This window comes from Rhinatrema bivittatum, chromosome 11 (genome assembly GCF_901001135.1).
Source record: "Rhinatrema bivittatum chromosome 11, aRhiBiv1.1, whole genome shotgun sequence".
NCBI lineage: Eukaryota > Metazoa > Chordata > Amphibia > Gymnophiona > Rhinatrematidae > Rhinatrema > Rhinatrema bivittatum.
The window spans coordinates 76,244,336-76,264,310 of record NC_042625.1 but is presented as its reverse complement, the minus strand read 5'-3'; the positions used below and the strand labels follow the sequence as shown (position 1 = coordinate 76,264,310).

At 46.1% G+C, this 19,975-nt stretch overlaps 1 protein-coding gene across 2 annotated transcripts; it reads right to left on the bottom strand.

Annotated features, from left to right (window-relative positions):
• On the bottom strand, window positions 1-19,632 carry LOC115073398 (gap junction delta-2 protein-like). Of its 2 annotated transcripts, XM_029571798.1 has the most exons (3): window positions 19,527-19,632; window positions 3,416-4,227; window positions 1-3,335 (listed from the first exon to the last, which is right to left on the bottom strand). In XM_029571798.1, the coding sequence occupies exons 1-3, from the start codon at window positions 19,595-19,597 to the stop codon at window positions 3,184-3,186; spliced, it is 1,035 nt and encodes a 344-aa protein (XP_029427658.1). In that variant the 5' UTR covers window positions 19,598-19,632; the 3' UTR covers window positions 1-3,183. The 2 variants fall into 2 exon arrangements, with proteins under 2 accessions (XP_029427658.1, XP_029427659.1); XM_029571799.1 differs by having other exon boundaries at window positions 3,193-4,227.
• Between the last annotated feature and the right edge of the window lie 343 nt (window positions 19,633-19,975).

Sequence of the window (19,975 nt, the reverse complement as noted above, 5' to 3'; positions counted from 1 at the left end):
GTAGTTGTGGCCCGGCCAGTTCCACAGGGAGGAGGCTCCCAGTCAGGGTGGGGGATGCTTCAAATCCTGTTTTTAATAACGTGACTCCCTTGTAAACCTTCCTGTATAGAGCAGACGCCAAAACTATTCAAGCCTGAGTGGATGCCTGTTTGAAGAGCTTGGACTAAAATTGGTATTCCATTGAAATAAAAAGCACAAACGTTGCATGCCAGATATGCAAAATTACACTGAAAGGCAGTGGATAGATGGAATTAACTTCTGTGTTCTGCATGTAATCCAATTGTAATTAGCATATTGTGTGGAATTATTCAGGTGCTAAGCAGCTTGTTGTACATATTTCAGTGAGTCCTGTGCTCTGGTGTAAATGATGTTTGCTGTGTATTTGGCTGTAGGAGCCATAAACTGTACGTGGGATTGGACCTCCGGAGGTGGCTGCCTCTGCACATTTTGCCCCGGGGACCATCTCACACGGGGCGGGGGGTGCGGGAGGAAGTAAAGGACACACACAGACTCAAAGCTGAAACCAGAAGGAATTACCAGTGTTTATAACCGAGAGCTGAGCCCAGGTAGAGAGCCAGAGCATGGCGGATAAAAGGCTTTACTCCCAGTTTGTGCCCACATGGAATAAAATAAACTAAAAAATCAAATCTCTCCTTGCATCCAATCCCCATTACTGCCACCAATCTTCCTGATCTTGACCAAGGCACTGAACCTCCCAGTGCTTCAACAACCAGTTTAGAGGGAAGCATGGTGCACTTTGTGGCCTGTCCTGTACAGCGCAGTGTGCACTGACAGTGCTTTGTGCCTAGTCATATTTATTCTTGCAAGGCTACTCCCGGAGCGGAAACAGCCAGCCAGCCTCCTCTGAGATGTACAGTCCCTGGCGGGAGCACAGCTGGCTCTATAAATAGAGGCCATGTATATGAATGAAATCTCACCTCTTTAAAAGTGCAAATTAACTATCACAGGATCTGGACTGAAATAGCTCAGGTGCTGTTTCCTCCCCTTGCCAAGGACGTCAGTTCTTCCTCTGGCAATGCTGCTGATGTTCACACAAGCTTGGACTGAGGATGGGGGGGCGGGGGACAGCTGAGCTCCCACACCCTGTTATAAAGTCAGGACCTCCACCTATACCAAAGTCTGATCCCATTTTCCTCGGGCTCATCACCTCTCCTTTTTCTTGTCTTTCTCTCGTTCATATCCTACGCCTGACTCCTCGTGTTTTATACACAACGTATTTTATTTTTCTTAGATTTTAGAAGTTCAAATAAGCATAAAATTGTTTCTAGGCGTCTTGCCAAATACAGCGTCACAGTCAAACAACAACAAAAAAAAAGTCCCTTTTTATTTTATTTACAGAGCGAAAGCTGCTACTGTGCTGTTTGACATTGATACCTACAGAACAGTACATCAGACAGTGCTGCCCAAAAAGTGCGAGCTGTTCCCATCTCAAGGAGGGCAGCACAGAGGTGAGGGCAGCACACCCAGAGGCAGTGGAACAGCGACCTGGCTTTGGGGTCAACTCCAACCATGCCCCTCTGCTAGTTCTGTGCATAAACCTCTGGAGGCCCAGCGGAAGCACCAGGTGCATACCCAGGAAGTAGTAATTACCTACATGCTACTGCAGTGGATTCTTCCTATAAGAACGTCCCCTGGAGCCCAGGTCCAGATGTACTGAAAGCAAAGCCTCTCTACAGTAAGAATGGCTTCCATAGGAAGGACCTGTGAAAAGAGGCGCTTAAGAACCAGATGCGCCAAGCATGTTTTCCCAGAGATCGCAAAATGGGGAAAACCTTTTGGAACACCTGGGCCCTAGTTTGGAAGGTGGAATGTTCTTGTAGCAGGAATCACTTCCATAGGAAGGAACTCGGGACTTTGGAAGGTTTGTTCCTGTTCCTGGACCCATCCTCATAAGTGCAGATCCTGAAGGCCAAATGTTCTTGGAACAGGGGAAATGTTCTCACAGCGAAAGTGAAATGCCCCTACAATGGGGCTTCCCAAGCCTGGGGACCCCTCACAGCCAGTCACGTTTTCAGGATATCCACAGGGAATATGCATGAGGTCCATTTGCATGCACTGAGTCTGCCTGATACGCAGATTTATTTCATGCATATTCATGGTGGTTATCCTGAAAACCCAACCGGCTGTGGGATCCCCAGGACAGCCTTGGAAAGCCCTGGCCCATAAGGAGACTTCCCTCTGTGGAATAGACTAAACTGGGGTAGGCAACTCTGGTTCTCAAGTGCAGCACCCTTGTCTGGTTTTCAGGATATCCACAATGAATATGCATGAGGTATATTTGCATACAGTGCATGCAAATATATCCTATGCATATTATGGATATCCTGAAAGCCAGACCTGTTGGTGGCACTCGAGAAACAGAGTTGTCTACCCCTGTTCTGAACTATTCCAGGGTTGTAAATGGAAGCATAGAGTGCTGAGTGTTAGCACAGTACATAACGCACTTCCATAACTCTGCTGAGTTGTCAGGTGTAAGTAACATATACTTCCAGAGATATCTTGCCCAGTATTTACACTGTGAATACAGTGTAATAAGGAAGGCTTCACTCTCAGAAGCCTTGCAGCTTAATAACTTTAAGGCTTGCACCATATTGAAACAAATACTAACAGTGTGTGTATGGGGAATTACCACATCCTGCTGCTGAGTGGAAGAAATCACAAACAAAAGGCTAAGTGACATAGCTAAGGACATTAGAATTTAAAAATAGAACTAAGGGGATTGAAATGATCAAAAAAGAGCTGCTAAGTGGAAGATCTGGGCTTCAGCTCATAACCTTGGCTCATCTCATGTAGTTTGTTTGTTGTGGAAAAAGAGAGAGGAGCTGCCCCTTCCTTCTGGGATAGTGGAGTAATGGGTAAGTTATGGGCATATAACTGCGCCAATCAATTTTTATTTCCATGCCTAGTATGGAAGAACATGGATTAGGATAGTAGGAAAATAGTGAAGGTGATGACTCCAGAGTTATGTGACTTTTACCAGAACCTGCTGGATTCCTCCAGGTTGGGGAAGTAGGGTAAAAAATTAGGAACAATTCAATAGGAAGAAAAGGGGTCACAAAAAAGAATTGATAAATTAACTAATTGTTTACCCATGCATGCTCGTTTCCATTGAGTCCATCAGTCCATTGATGTTTACTCCAATGAGTAACAGTCTTACCTCTCTTATAGCCTGTTTCCCCCACCCCCAAGCCAAGGACTGCTACTCTTCTTACGGGCATAACGAATGATAGGTAAAAAGAGATCCTCAGGGTCTTGCCACGCTGGTGTTCCAGTCTGGATGACGGAGCTGCCCAGGCCCGGATGGCTTCCTGGATCTGTGCAAGCCAAAGGAGTCTTTTAGAAAAGTCATAAAGCTATTCAACAAGGACACAACATCAAACGTAAGCTGACTCACTGGACTGTGTCCTTCCCAGAGTAGGCACTTGAGCCAGAGGGGACAGGTCCTTCTTCTTGAGTTCACAGGTGGACTTCTTCCGTGCCTTCACCCCTCTCATGGCAGTCTTGATTTTCCGCCAGCCCAAGTGGTTGAGTTCAGCCAGGTTGAGGAGCACACAGATCCCACTGACGGCAAACATGAAGACCAAGAAGACTGTCTTCTCAGTTGGCCTTGATACATAGCACTCCACCTCCTTGACACAGGGGTACCTGTCACACTCAAAGATGGCAGGGACGTTAAAACCATAGAGGAAGTACTGCCCTGCCAAGAAGCCAATTTCCAGCGCATTCCTGAAAACCACCTGTATAATGTAGAAGCGGGATATACCTTCTTGGCGCTTGACCTTGGAATTTTTGGTGGTCCTCACTGGCGTGCTCGGAATCTCTTTGATTTCCAGGCAGTCTGGCTCCTCTTTGGAAGGCGCATCTGGATTCTGCAGCAGAATCCCATTGACATTCTTCACTTTCTTGTTGTCCTTTATGCAGTCCTTCTCCAAGAGCGGGTAGAGGAAGGAGTAGCGGCGGTCCTTTTGCTTGGCGGACTGGTGGACAGAGTAAGTGATGAAGCAGAGGCTGGGGGTGCAGACCAGGATGATCTGGAATACCCAGTAGCGGATATGGGAGATGGGGAAGGCTTTGTCGTAGCAGACCAGGTTACACCCAGGCTGCAGAGTATTGCACATAAACATGGTCTGTTCATCCTCGTACACCGTCTCCCCGACAATGGCAACTATCAGAATCCGAAAGATTACCACGACTGTCAGGAGTATCCTATGTCCCCGGAGTAAAAAGAGAAAAAAGATGTATAAATATAAAAATGATCACAGCAGTATTATTCTCATGTGTTTGCAGGACAACATTTCGTGTTACTGTGATTCACAATCTGCATTTGTGTTCTCAGAAGGGTTTCTATATCTTATTTCTCACTTTATGGTGCATTAACAAAAGAAATAATCATGTTCAATTACTACAATAAGCAATTCTTAACTCCCCCCCCCCCCCCAAATATGAACATGATACTTCAGACATGATAAAGATCCTGAAACAGACTGCTAGGTCAAAAAGAAAAAAAAAAGAAAATTAAAACATTATAACATAAAAATAGTTAAATCAGAACAAGAAACAGCAAAACTGAACAGAAAATGAAAACCAGTATCAATCGTCCAGAGAATGCAAGGGCCCATCCTCTTCTTCTTTGATCTCTTGAGCATCCTCCTACCTGTGAGACTATGGACTGAGCAGGATCAAAACCATAAATATGTATTTTGCCTGTACCTACAAGGATATCTGAAGGAGGAAATAAAGCCCCCTCATGCCCTCAACTCTGGAAACCCGCTCTACAAATCTGAGTTTCACCAGTCACATTAAGAAAGGCACCAATATTATGACCCCAAATTTGTATCCCGCTTGGGAAACTCCCCCCACAAATAATCCATTCTTTATCTGATTCTAAGGCTAAGGTCACCAGTAAAGCAGCTCTGGTCGTAGAAGATGGTAATAATTCAGTGGACAAATGACCTAAGGAGTCCTGCGGATGTGTCTCTACCTGAGATACGAGTAGGGTGGGATTCTCTCTAACTGGTAGTAGGTAGGCAGATTCTGCAACTCCTAATACTGCTTTAAAATAACTTGTGAACAGAGATATTCCTGAAATATTAGGGGCCCTAGGAAAGCTAATTCATCTCAAATTTCTCGATTTGAAAGTGTTTTCAGCATTCTCGAACTTCCAACCGGAGAGCTGTATTATCATGTGCCAAAACATCACATTTATTTATTTATTTATTTATTTTATTATTTTTATTATACCGATTTATGATGGTATTTATTTATTTATTTATTTATAGGATTTATGATGGTAGGTTTTGGCATGTGGATTTAGGTTGAATCCTTCCAGTTTCAGACTGTGCAGTGCTAACACCCTTCAAAACTTTTATCTAATCGATTCTCGCGACAATTGCTCAAATACTTTGCTGGGATTTAACCCTGACACTGTGTTGTGCATCTCACTTTGCCCCAACCAAAGCCTCCAGCCTAGAGAAAGCAGACAGCGGCACATTTAGCCCAGCGTCTTGATTTAAAGCAGTATCCAGCAATTGCTTCGTATTAACAGATAGAGGAGGGCAGAAAGGGAGTAGGCCTTGTTATACCTTTAGAAACTGACAAGAAGCACCTGCTATGCACTTCTCCCAGAACTCTGCTGGATACATTAAGAGCGCTCCCGGGTGCTGAAAATACCAGAGGAGGTTGACAAAATAGGAAAAGCAGGGGGGTGGGGGAGGTCTAAACAAACCAGAAGAGACTATAGCAAAGAGCACAGGGGTTTGAAATTACCATTCCCTGGCAAAATAAAAAGAGCAGGCCTGGGGTGGTGGCTGAAAATACTGGAGAAGGCTAGCAAAATGCAGGGGCTGGAAATGCTAAGTCGTTTGCCTAATGATTTGACACCGAAGTTTCTCTGAAAGGATAACCCTACTGTAAGGCTCCCAGAAAACTGGCTTTGGGAAGTGGAAGGGAGAAATTCCTATTCTGTTTGAAATCTGCACCCGGTGAAGACTAAACTCAGCCCTGGCTTGGGATTGATTCTTGTTTCCCTATCTAATAAGAGCCTTTTCTTGTGATTTTTTTTTAAGGTTAGCTACATTTTTTTAAAAATACATATTCCAAGTATTTTCTGCCCCTCAAGAAAGCCTGTCCTTATTCCCCCCAGCGCCTCTGCGTTTACCTGCTTTCCGCCCATCCTGCCCTAGGCGCACTGTCTTGCTGTGCCTTGGGGAAACGCCCACCTCTGTAATTCCCTGGAAGCCCTGGATAGGGACCTCTGATTATTCTTCTTTTTGTTCTGTTCACACGTTGCCGATAATTATGTGGCAGTGATCGAATCTTTAGCGTGAATAATCCTGGCAGCAGCACGGGCAGCTTTTCAAGATTGTCTTGATCAGAAGAAACCGAGCCTCGTTAATTCTAATTTTAGAAGTGGCTTCTGCTTTTTTTTTTTTTTTTCCAGAGGAATATTCATTTTATGGATTCTGCTTGCTGCTTCTTTGTCTCACACTTCAGAAATCCCTATGTGTGTGTTTGAAAATGTAGCTAAGAATATCAAAATCTCAAGAAACAAATTAAAAAAAACAAAACAATTTCAGAAGAAGCTATAAAGGAAGGAAGAATTTAACAAATTGTAAATGGCTTTGAGCTCTCTTGGTGGAAAAGCCTGTCATAAATAAATAAATGATGATGATGGATGATTTTTCACTGGACATTAAGATTAGGTGAGTGCCTCTGTGGTAGTGACTGTGTAGAGTTATAGACAGAACTGGCGCTGCCCTCCCCTGCCATTCCCTGTCAATTCAAATGGAGCCCTTCTTTTTTTAACCCAGCAATAATTTTATGAGTGTCTGAACCCCGTTTACAGGAGTGGCAGAGTTAGAGTAAGGCCACCAGATTGCTGGTGGGTGAATCGGGGACACTTTTTGTCCGTGGTGCCGGTAATGAGCAAGCAGTTTATTTGGAGTACAGGGGATGGGGGTGGGGGCAGGAAGGTGTATATGGGCTCTTGTCCACTGGACTGTCCCCATGGAAAATTGTAGTAATCTACTCTCACAATAAACCTAAAAGCACATTATTTAAATTTTGTTACCGAACCAACATGGTTTTACCAGAGGCAGGTCTTATTAGACGAATCTTTGACTAGGTGACCAGAATTAGGTCGGGGGAGAGCGTTAGATGTAGTGTACTTTGATTTCAGTAAGGCTTTTGCCATGGTTCCGCGTAGGCCACTTATAAATAAACTGAGTGCCCTTGGCATGGAACCCAGAGTGACTGATTGATTGGTTGAGTGAGAGGCGACAAAGGGCGGTGGTAAATGGAGCTCACTCTGGGCAGGATATCATTAGTGGTTTGCTGCAGGGATTGGTGCTTGAACCGGCTCTTTTCAACATTTTTGTAAGTGATATTTTGGAAGGGCTATTGGGAAAAGTTTGGGGTTTTTTTTTTTTGCAGTTGATACCAAAATCTGCAACAGGATAGACACTCTGGAAGGAGTGGAAAACATGAGGAGGGATTTCATGAAGCTTGAAGAATGGTCTAGAGTCTGGCTAAGATTTAATGCGAAAAAAATTGCAGAGTCATGTATTTGGGATGCAAGATCCCAAGGTAGCAGTACGGTCTAGGATGTGAAATTCTTCTGTGCATGAAACAAGAGAGGGATGTGGGAGTGATGGTATCTGATGATCTTCAGGTGATCAAACAGATGAATAAAGCGACAGCAAAAGCCAGAAAGATGCTTGGTTGCATGGGGAGAGGAATGGTCAGCAGGAAAAGGGAGGTGATATTGCCCCTGTATAGGTCTCTGGTGAGACCTCACTGGGAATACTGAGTACAGTCTGGAGACCGCACCTGCAAAAGGATATAAACAAGATGGAGTTGCTCCAGAGGGTGGCTATGAAAATGGTCAGTGGTCCTCATTCTAAAGCATATGGGGATATGTGACAGAGACATTTAAAAAATGTGTGACAGAAACATTTAACATAATCTCCAAACCTATTTCCAACATCATCAATAGATCCATCACACTGGGCACAGACCCTAACCAACTTAAACAAGCCATAGTTAAACCTATCCTAAAAAAAACTACCCTGCAGATCCAGCCAACTTTCACCCCATATCCAACCTTCCCTTCTTAACAAAAATCCTAGAAAAAACATTAATTGCCAACTCACAGACTATTTAGATGAACATCACATACTCTTCCCCTCACAATATGGTTTCCGAAAACACCACAGCACCGAGACCCTCCTCATTTCCCTCACTGACCACATCATAAAAGGACTTGACAAAGGCCAATCGTTCATCTTGGCCCTCCTTGACATATCTGCCGCATTTGACACCGTCAACCATACCATTCTAATAGAATGCCTCAAAGAAATCGGCATCTCCGGCATCGCACTTCGCTGGTTTCAATCATACCTTAATGACAGACAATACAGAGTAAAAATTGGGAACTGTGAATCTAAACCAACTAACCTTACGCAAGGCGTCCTGCAAGGCTCCTCATTATCTTCCACCCTATTCAATATATATCTACTTCCCCGCTGCCATCTCCTTTCTGATCTTGGTCTTCCACATTTCATATATGCGGACGGCGTACAGATCCTTATTCCAATTAAGGACACTTTGTGCGAAGCCCTTAAGACCTGGGATGCTGCCCTCGCTGCAATCAGCACCCTCCTCGCAAACAACTTCCTGGCACTCAACACTACCTAACCAAGCTCTTACATATCTCATCCCACAATGTTAACCTAAACCTCCCCCTGCCTAACAATCTACCTACTGACATCACCCGGTCACAACATGTACGTAGCCTCGGCGTCACCCTTGACAACCATCTCACTCTAAAAAAGTTCATCAACACCACCTTAAAAGACTGCTTCTTCAAGCTCCACATGTTAAAAAAACTGAAACACCTTTTCATTTCAGTGACTTTCGGACAATACTCCAATCCTTCATACTGTCAAAAATTGACTACTGCAACGCCATTCTTCTGGGCCTTCCCAAAAATGCTACCCAACCCTTCCAAATGCTCCAAAATGCCGCTGCCCAGATCCTCACCAATGCCCACAGAAATTAACATATTACACCTGTCCTGAAACATCTACATTGGCTACCAATCACATCACGGATCCTATAAGAACATAAGAAAATGCCATACTGGGTCAGACCAAGGGTCCATCAAGCCCAGCATCCTGTTTCCAACAGTGGCCAATCCAGGCCATAAGAACCTGGCAAGTACCCAAAAACTAAGTCTATTCCATGTTACCGTTGCTAATTGCAGTGGCTATTCTCTAAGTGAACTTAATAGCAGGTAATCGACTTCTCCTCCAAGAACTTATCCAATCCTTTTTTAAACACCGCTATACTAAGTGCCAGCTGCACTAACTACATCCTCTGGCAACAAATTCCAGAGTTTAATTGTGCATCGAGTAAAAAAGAACTTTCTCCGATTTTTTTTAAATGTGCCCCATGCTAACTTCATGGAGTGCCCCCTAGTCTTCCTACTATCCGAAAGAGTAAATAACCGATTCACATCTACCCATTCTAGACCTCTCATAATTTTAAACACCTCTATCATATCCCCCCTCAGCCGTCTCTTCTCCAAGCTGAAAAGTCCTAACCTCTTTAGTCTTTCCTCATAGGGGAGCTGTTCCATTCCCCTTATCATTTTGGTAGCCCTTCTCTGTACCTTCTCCATCGCAATTATATCTCTTTTGAGATGCGGCGACCAGAATTGTACACAGTATTCAAGGTGCGGTCTCACCATGGAGCGATACAGAGGCATTATGACATTTTCCGTTTTATTCACCATTCCCTTTCTAATAATTCCCAACATTCTGTTTGCTTTTTTGACTGCCACAGCACACTGAACCGACGATTTCAATATGTTATCCACTATGACGCCTAGATCTCTTTCTTGGGTTGTAGCACCTAATATGGAACCCAACATTGTGTAATTATAGCATGGGTTATTTTTCCCTATATGCATCACTTTGCACTTATCCACATTAAATTTCATCTGCCATTTGGATGCCCAATTTTCCAGTCTCACAAGGTCTTCCTGCAATTTATCACAATCTGCTTGTGATTTAACTACTCTGAACAATTTTGTGTCATCTGCAAATTTGATTATCTCACTCGTCGTATTTCTTTCCAGCTCATTTATATACAAGACTCTCACGCTCATCCATAAATCACAACCAAAATATGAACTGGTTCAAAGAGTACCTCACTTTTCGCACCCCTGCCAGACCCACCAGAAAACAATATCTGGCTACATTACACACACCTTCACCTAAACTTACCAAGCTCATATCCACCAAAGACCGTGCGCTCTCCATAGCCGGTCCTTCCCTATGGAACAATATGCCCTCCACTCTCTGCCAGGAACCTTGCCCAAAAAAATTCAAACAGAACCTCAAGACCTGGCTTTGTAAGCAGGCTTACACATGAACAATCTTTCCTCACGTACAGTCCCAAGTTTCATTAGTTGACACCTACCCCCTGGCCTTCAATATTATTTCTCTCTATCCATCCTTTATATATCCCCCTTGCCTAGCTTCTCCGTGTTGCTACCCTCAATGACTTGATCCATCTGTTTTCAATGACTTAGATCATTATATGTATACATTTACTTAGTTTGTGTATAATTACTTAGTCTTGTATATAATTACTTCATTTACTATATGTATAAAATTTAGTTCTTCACCTTCTCAGTGCCTTGTTAGCCCTAAATTTATTACTTCAGTTCCTTGTTTAATGTAAAGCTTGTTTGCTGTATTCTGTTTCATGTAAACCGATGAGATGTTCCCAACGACCGTCGGTATATAACATTTTTTAAATAAATAAATAAATAAATACTTCGCAATATCAGTGCATAAGAGGTGGGTTTGTTTCAATGGAACTGTGACTCTGGAATGAGGGGTCATAGGATGAGAGGAACGAGGAATGGTGACTCTGGAACGAGGGGTCATAGGATGAGAGCGAAAGGAGTAATCTTAGGAAATATTTTTTTCACAGAAAGGATGGTGGATGCACAGAACAGCCTCTTAGTGGAGGTGGTGAAGACAAGGACAGAAATTGAATTCAAGAAAGCATGGGCAAAGCACAGGAGATCTCTGAGGGAATAGTAGGGCTTGTAGAGCTGAGCAGTTGTGTGGATGGGCAGACTAGATGGGCAATATGTTTCTAATATCTATCCAGCCTTTGGTGTCGCTGGTTTGATTTTCTGGTTCAATATGTAATTTTTTCTCATTCTCTGAGCTTTGTTCTTTTTTTTTATTTCTCACTCTCTCTGGTATCCTTTTTCTGTTGTAGTTCTCTCTCCCTTCTTTGTCTCTTTCCTTCTGAGTGGATTCTCTCTTCTTACTTTCTTCTCTTCTTCCTGGTCTTTTCCTGCCTGCTTGCCTTTTCCTATGCCTTCTCCTTTGTCCTCTTTCTCCTGCGTTCTCTCCTCCTTTTCTTATCCCCTTCCTCCTACCTTATTTTCTTGTCATGTTGGGAGGTAGTGATCCCTTGTGCTACTGTTAAGTCCAGTGAGGAGTGATATAATAGAAGCCAATTTTGCTCAGTCTGAAGGGAAACCGGCAGCTTGTAGTTCAAATACTATTTGACACTGGTTCAAGAGCCCCCTGCAGGCCTTTGGAATCCCGTCATAGCAGAGCAGTGCCCCAGAATAAAGTTGCGGCACCAGAAGGGCTGGAACTGGACTCGGAGGTTGAAGAGCTGGGCTCTGCGAAGGGAGAGCATCCATGCGCCGAGCTAGGGTTTGCATAGAAGTGGTGAGCTGCTAGACTTGCAAGGCCAAACCTTGCAGAAGCTGAAGCACTGGTGAGTCAGCAGAACTCATGGCCTTCGCAATCTATCATGCTAGGAGGTAGTGAGCCCTAGTGCCGCTGTTACGTTTGCACAGCCTGTCTCGTGCAAGCACAAGATAGGCCTTAACACTGGTGCACTCCTGGAGTAGATCTTTGCCTAGCCAATCACCTCTCCCTTGGGTTGAGCCCTCAGGTTCTGCCAGATAACAGAGCTTTTCTGTCGTGGTCCAAGGAGATGATAGAGGCTAGACAGCTGGCCAAGCTGAGCAAGAACAGAGTCTGGTCTGAAGGTGAAATGAGTAACGCAGGAACAAGCACCGAGGCAGACAAGGACAATTTAGAGGAACAGGGAATCACAGGACTCACAAGGATGACACCAGGAGTGAGGCAGGAACACACTGGGCAACTGGCACTACAAAGAAAGCAGAGGACCTATTACAAAGGCACTAGATAGGGGTTCTGAGCCTCCCTTTATACAAGGCAGGATGTGATGTCATCTGAGCGTGTCACAGGAAGTCCTACCAACAGGACCTATAAAAGGGCTCAAGAGCTACAGGGACTTCAACCATGTTCCTTGGATGCAGCATGATGCTGGAGGCGCTTCAGACCAGATGAGATTAGAAGTTACCCTTCATGGATTTCCTCTCCCCCTCCCCCAGAATCCTCTCTCTCATCCCCACCATTCTTCTTCTCCTCCCCCATGGGTCCTTTCTTCCTCTCCCTTTACCCAATAACCTGGCCTCTTTGCCTCTCCTTCCATCCTCATTCCTGGAAAGGAATACAATGCGTGAGGTGATCAAACTTGCAGATGACAGAAAATTATTCAGAGTAGTTAAATCACAAACAGATTGTGATAAATTGCAGGAGGACATTACAAGACTGGAAGACTGGGCATCCAAATGGCAGATTAAATTTAATGTGGACAAGTGCAAGGTGTTGCATATAGGGAAAAATAACCCATGCTGCAGTTACATGATGTTAGGTTCCATATTAGGAGCTACCACCCAGGAAAGAGATCTAGGCGTCATAGTGGATAATACTTTAAAATCGTCGGCTCAGTGTGCTGTGGCAGTCAAAAGAGCAAATGAATGTTAATTATTAGGAAGGGAATGGTGAATAAAGCTGAGAATATCATAATGCCTCTGTATTGCTCCATGGTGAGACCACACCTTGAATACTGTGGACAATTTCTGTTGCTGTATCTCAAAAAAGATATTAATGTATTGGAGAAGGTACAGAGAAGGGCGAACAAAATGATAAAGGGGATGGAATGGCTCCCCTGTGAGGAAAGGCTAAAGAGGTTAGGATTGTTCAGCTTGGAGAAGAGACTACTGAGGTGGGATATGATAGAGGTCTTTAAAATCATGAAAAGAATTGAACAGCAAATGTGAATCGGTTATTTACGCTTTCAGATAATAAAAAGACTAGGGGACACTCCATGAAATTAGCAAGTAGCACATTTAAAACAAATCAGAAAAATATTTTACGCAACACATAATTAAGCTCTGGAATTCATTGCCAGAGGATGTGGTTAAAGCAGTTAGTGTAGCTGAGTTTAAAAAAAAAAGTTTGCATAAGTTCTTGGAGAAGTCCTAAATTGCTATTAATCATGTTGACTTGGGGAATAGCCACTTCTTATTATCGGCATTAGTAGCATGGGATCTATTTACTGTTTGGGTACTTGCCAGGTACTTGTATCGTGGATTGGCCACTATTGGAAACAGGATGCTGGGCTTGATGGACCCTTGGTCTGACCCAATATGGCAACTTCTTAATTTCTTTGTCACTCACCCTCTCCTCTTCGTCCTCTCTCCCTCAGTCCTTGATTCTCTTTCTCTCTCTCTTCTTCATCCACCCATTCCCTTCTATCCTGGATCCTCTTTCCTTCTCCTTTATTCCTTGTCCCCCCCCCCCTCCCAAATTGTATCTTCTCTTCTCTCAATTCTCAGAAAGCTCTCCCCGCATTCCCACCCGCCAACCCAAAGAAAGCTATCCCTATCCCTACCCCAAACACTGCAAGCTTATCCTTGCACCCCGCTCCTACCCATGGAAGGCTCTCCCTGCATTCTCCTTCTCCTCCCCTCTCCCCAAACTGTTGCTGCATTCTCCCCCTCCCCTTCCTACAAGACTGTCTTCACATTCGTCTCCCCGGCTCTCTCCCAGAAAGCTGTCACCATCCATCCCCACTCCCAGAAAGCTGTCACCGGACCCCTCTGATCTTCTCTGCCCTGCAATCTTCTGCAGCCTACCCTGGGCTCTTCTCCCCATGCACAAGGAAGATCCCTGCTTAACAGAGCATCAACTTCCTGCGTAGGGATGCAGTCTCGCAGTATGAGCCTCATGTATGGTGTAGACCTCGCGGCTTAGACTGCGAGACTGACAGGCCCCGTATGCAGGAAGACAACACTGTTAAGGGAAGAAGTGAGAGAAGAAGATCAGTCAGGCTCTGTGCTACTTGCTTCTCCTACTGGCCAAGGGAAAGAACGGGAGAGGAAAAACAAAAAAAGGAAGGCTCTGTATGCTGCTCAGGCTTCACAGGCCGACTCAGCTCACCGTGCGACACTACTCCCATGGAGCCTGCTGCCCCTTGCAAGTGCATGGTTTGACAGCGAGTCACACCAGCCCTGGATACTGAGTGCTCCTGCAGCAGACCTTCCAAAAGGTAGCAATGACTGTGCAATGGTACTTTTAAATCCTAGGCCTCAGTACGTGGTGGCAGTCAAAAAAGCAAACAAAATGTTAGTTATTATTAGGAAGGAATGGGAAACAAAACAGAGGATATCATTCTTCTGGAATAAACCATGATGCAACTGCAACTTGAGTATTGTATGCGGTTTCCGTCGCTCCATCTAAAAAAAAAAACGATATAGCAGAACTAGAAAAGAAGCAGAGAAGGGCGAGCAAAATGGTACAAGGGAATGGAATGACTTCCCTATGAGGTGAGGTGAAGCTAAACAGGTTAGGGCTCTTCGGCCTGGAGAAGGAATGTCTGAGAGGAGATAAAGGTATATAAAATCGTGAGTGGGAGTGGGACAAGAAAGCAGGTGGGGTTATTTACTCTTTCAAATAATACTAGGACTAGGGGACACTCCATGAAGCTTGGAGGTAGCACATTTAAAACAAATCAGAGAAAGTGTTTTTTTTCACTCAGTGCACAGTTAAACTGTAGGATCTGTTGCCAGAGGAGGTGGTGAAAGTAGCTGGGTTAAAAAATGGTTTGGACATGTGCTTAGAGGAAAAGTCCGTAAATCATTATTGGCCACATAGACTTGGGAAAGCCACTGCTTATCTCTGATTATGATCTGTTCTTTGAGATCCTGCCAGATACCTGTCTGTCGTATTCCCAGGCTGAGATGGGTGCACTGGGGCGCTGGACGTGGGGGCCGATGCAATAAAGTGCGCCCAGCTTAACGGGCGGTTGGACGCGTGCCCATGACCCCCGATGCAATAAGTGGGATCAGCGCGTCCAAAACGCGCATCCAAAGGCACAGCTAATAGTGCTCATCACATGTAAATACCATGTGGATCAGCCCGCAATGCAAGAAATCCCCGTGTGCCCCAGGCGCTTTTTTTGTGGTTCCTCCTACTTTGTATCGTCGCGATACTAAGTAGAAGGAACCACAGAAAGCAGCCACTATGCAAAAAAAAAATAAAAAAAATCTTGATGTGAAAAAAAAACATTTCAGGGTGCACAATGTACAACCACAATATTCACGTTCCGGGCCACGTATATTGTGCGTGGCTATTGTGCCGGTAAAATAGCTGCCACGGGATAAAACGAATGCTGGTAAATTGAGCGTCCGTCTTCCTAACCCGCGCACACAGCCACGTCTCCTGGGCGCCCGATGCCATGGAAGCGCTAGGGATGCACAGTTTATCCCCTAGCGTGTCCGCTTTAGCGTGGCAGCTCATCGGGCGCCCAGGAGAGGTGGCCGTGCGGGCGATAGAAAACGTTTTTTTTTTTACGCGCACTTTATTGCAGGGGCCTGGATGAGTGCAGGAGCAGCAGCAGTGAAGGAGCTCTGGGAGCCACCTCCGGCTGAGCTCGTACCCCACTTTCCCTCTCCTCTTGCTCTTAGATATGGAAGTTGCTGGTCCACCCTGATGGGTTTGTGCATGTCGTTGTCTCCTCTCTCGCTTTGTTTGAGAGCCTCCTCGCAGCGCTGCCTGCTCCACAGAGGCTGGCGTGCCGCACAACATTTTTGTTAACGTGGTTATGCCTTGGCTGTGAAAACACTGGGATAGGGGACTTCAAAACAGCCCCTGACTTGTCCTGTATGTTTGTCTTATTAGACCATAAGCTCTATTGAGCAGGGACTGTCTTTTTTGTTTGTTTGTACAGCGCTGCGTATGTCGTATTGTGCTATAGAAAGGTTTAGTAATAATAGCAGCAGTAAGTCACCAGAAACTCTTCTGATAAGGACCTGCGGGTATCTGTATGCACTGTGTGCTTTACACATGAGTTTGCCTTAGGGAAGTCCTACAAGTCCCATAGAGGCAAAGGAGAAAAAAACAATCTTAGATTGGCTCAGCCTGGCCCTGATGACCTGAGGTTATCTGCTGGCCCCATTCCCTTCCAGTGGGATCCTGCTGAGCTCGATGGGGACGCTTCCACATGTGACCAAATTCAAATGACATATTCAGGTCAGGCATCTGTGTGGAGCGTTACTGGTTGCAGCGGAACAGTGAGTGGTACAAGCAGGATAGAAACCCTGGGAGAGACAGACAGACCCTGTATGATCTCCCCTGCCCCCCCCCCCCTCCCCCCCCCAAAAAAATATCTCATTAACAGGCAAAAGTTCCTCTGGGCTTCCCTTCCCTCACCTTCAGTCTGCAGCTACCACTGGACCTAATCCATCCCATAAAATACAAAACAGAAACTCTGAAAGGTCCTTTCTAGCTATGAGTGAATGACTGGGTATTCCTGTACCCAGTCCTAGAGTGACTTGGCTTTGTAGCCCTGTGCCCAGCTCCTGAACAATCCAGTCCTCGTGGTGATGGGCTCTGTGCCTTGAACCCCTCTCTGCAGCCATCCAGCCCTAGAGATGAGGGGCTCTATATCCCCGTGCTCATCCCCTGAGCCCGACTGTCCTATGGATGACAGGCTCTGTGTCTCTGCACCCTTCCCAAGTCCTCCTGTCCTAGAGGTGACAGGCTGTTTGTCCTTGCGCCTTGTTTAAATCCATCATTGCGTGCCAAGCTGATGCCCCAGTCTCTCCCGCTATCCTCTGCTAACCCTCTTTCCCTCAGGCCTTTGTCCAACTCCGTCTCCGGCCCGACGTGTTCCCCAATGGCCCTCTCTGAGCCGGGGGCCTGCTTTCCAGGAGTGTGGGGCCATGGTGGGCGGCGCCAGCACATGGCACTAATGAATGCTGCGTCTGTAACAGGTGCTCCATGCCTCGGGCACAGAATCAGCACTCCCAGGCTTTTCCTCAGCACGCTTCCATCCTGTGCTCCTTACACACACCGCCCACTGATTAACAAGAACCAGCATAATGACAGTGATTACAATTTACCCAGCATCCAGACTGCATCCTCAGCACACACTGAACTATACTTCCTGCGCAGGGCAGCGAACAAATGGAAATGCTGTTACCTGGGGTATCATTTCACTGCTTTTTTGCCTAGCTTGCAGCCTGGCTCTGTTTCCTGACCTTGAGCAGGGATGCGCTGCTGAGTCCGCTGTGGAGCTCCTTCTCTCAATTTCTAAGACCACCATTGCACAGAGCATCTCTGGCTCTCTCTCTCTCTGCTCCGTGAAGCAGGTTATCTCACTCCTGCTTCCTACACCTTGCATTTTTTTTTATACTTCTGCAAAGGTTAAGAGCACAGTAAATGAGGACAAAGACCAAAATAGTCCACCCAGTCTGCCCAGCAAGGTGTTTCGAGTTGTAGCAGCCACTCCATGTAAGGTTACCCCCATGCCTTCTGTTTAGGGTTGTAACTATCGCTCTGTGTAGCTCACCCCATGTAGAAATTTTACTCCAAAAGTTACCCCAGGTTACCCCATTTCTGCCTTTCCATCCTCTGTGTTTCCCCCTTTCAAATTCCAGTTCTGTTCTCGTCTTCCAGTCATCCACCACCCTTTCTGTGAAAAAAATATTTGCTGATGTTGTTCCTGAGTCCACCCCCTTGGAGTTTCATATCATGGCGCCAAGTTCTACGGCTTCCTTTCCATTAGGAAAGGTTAGTGGGCAACATTAATCCCTTTCAGGTATTTAAAAGTCTGTGTCATATTCCCCCCCACGGCAGTCCTCTCTTCCGAGGAATATGTATTTAGGCTCTCAAGGCTCATCTCATATGGCTTTTGGTGCAGACCCCTCACCATCTTGGTTGTTTTTCTCTGGACCACTTTACCTTCCATCACCTGTCACATATCTCCATCCTCTTTCCATGCCACCTACCCTGCTCCTAGCTCTAAAACTGTGGAATAGAGGTAAGGCTGACAGGCATATGAACAGTCAAATCCCCTAGAACAAGGGGGAAAAATTCAACAGCCCCACAGAATCTCAGCTTCTCCCACAGTCATGCCCTCCCCTTACCACTATCCTATCCTAGCAATAAAAGAAGGACAATTTTTTAAAAAGTATTCCAGTAGCTCAGGGACTCTGAGGTCTCTACAGGAGATGTTCAGCTAGAGAACTGCTGTTGATTTTACTGCAGAATCAGCTGTGTTAGGGTGAACTCCCCAGTGCAAAAGATGATGAAGACTCCAGCAAAATGTAGAGTGCAGGGGTTGAAAATATTAGAGAAGACTCCAGCAAAATGTAGAGAGTGCAGGGGCTGAAAATACCAGAGGAGATCTTCAAAGGCAGAGAGTGAAGAAGCTGAAAATACCGGAGGAGACCAGCAAAATGCAGAGAGTGCAGGGGACTGAAAATACCAGAGGAGACTCCAGCAAAATGCAGAGAGGGCAGGGGACTGAAAATACCAGAGGAGACTCCAGCAAAATGCAGAGTGCAAGGGACTGAAAATACCAGAAGAGACTCCAGCAAAATGCAGAGTACAGGGGACTGAAAATACCAGAGGAGGCTCCAGAGAAATGCAGAGAGTGCAGGGGACTGAAAATACCAGAGGAGACTGCAGCAAAATGCAGAGAGGGCAGGGGATTGAAAATACCAGAGGAGACTCCAACAAAATGCAGAGAGGGCAGGGGACTGAAAATACCGGAGGAGACCAGCAAAATGCAGAGAGTGCAGGGGACTGAAAATACCAGAGGAGACTCCAGCAAAATGCAGAGTACAGGGGACTGAAAATACCAGAGGAGGCTCCAGAGAAATGCAGAGTGCAGGGGACTGAAAATACCAGAGGAGACTGCAGCAAAATGCAGAGAGGGCAGGGGATTGAAAATACCAGAGGAGACTCCAGCAAAATGCAGAGAGGGCAGGGGACTGAAAATAGAGGAGACTCCAGCAAAATGCAGAGAGGGCAGGGGACTGAAAATAGCAGAGGAGACTCCAGCAAAATGCAGAGTGCAAGGGACCGAAAATACCAGAAGAGACTCCAGCAAAATGCAGAGTACAGGGGACTGAAAATACCGGAGGAGGCTCCAGCGAAATGCAGAGAGAGCACAGAGACTGCAAATACCGGAGGAGGCTCCAGCGAAATGCAGGGGAGCTGGCAGGGTGAGCGAGAGAAGCTGAAAGGAAAGCAGGCTGGTCCCTTGCAGTGAGTGAGGGATGCTGGTTGCAGGCTCCGGCTCCTTACCTTCCTATCATGGTCGAATGCTGCTGCACGGCGGCCTCCAGAAGCCTCTCCAGTATGGTCCACTCACCCATAGCGGCTGCACGCACCCCCTCCAGGCGCAGGAAGAAACGCACCTCTCGGCCAGCAGCTCGCTCACCGCTGCTCCCCCATCCTCCACCGAAGGGGAGACAGACAGAGAGCTGGGCAGGGAACCCCCCCCCCCCCCCCCCGCCCTGGCAGAGCATCCAACCACAGCATCTCCCCTCCACCCCCCCCTCTAGTCTCTTCCTGTTCATGTGGGCATGAACAGATCCCCCCTCCCCCTCCCACCCCTCCACCTGACTGATGCACGAGCAGCCTCACTAGCACCTGCCTGAGCTTCAGGGACGCCAGGCTGCTGTCATTGGTGCAGATTAGCAGGGAAATCTGCCTCCTTCCCTTGCCCCCTCCTCCTCTCACTCACTCAGGAT

Coding starts and splice junctions, on each gene's coding strand:
- LOC115073398 (XM_029571798.1), bottom strand. CDS start 19,597: ATGGGTGAGTGGACCATACTGGAGAGGCTTCTGGAGGCCGCCGTGCAG. Junction 4,228..19,526: donor CATTCGACCATGATAGGAAG/GTAAGGAGCCGG, acceptor CCGGGGACATAG/GATACTCCTGACAGTCGTGG. Junction 3,336..3,415: donor TCTGGGAAGGACACAGTCCA/GTGAGTCAGCTT, acceptor TGGCTTGCACAG/ATCCAGGAAGCCATCCGGGC.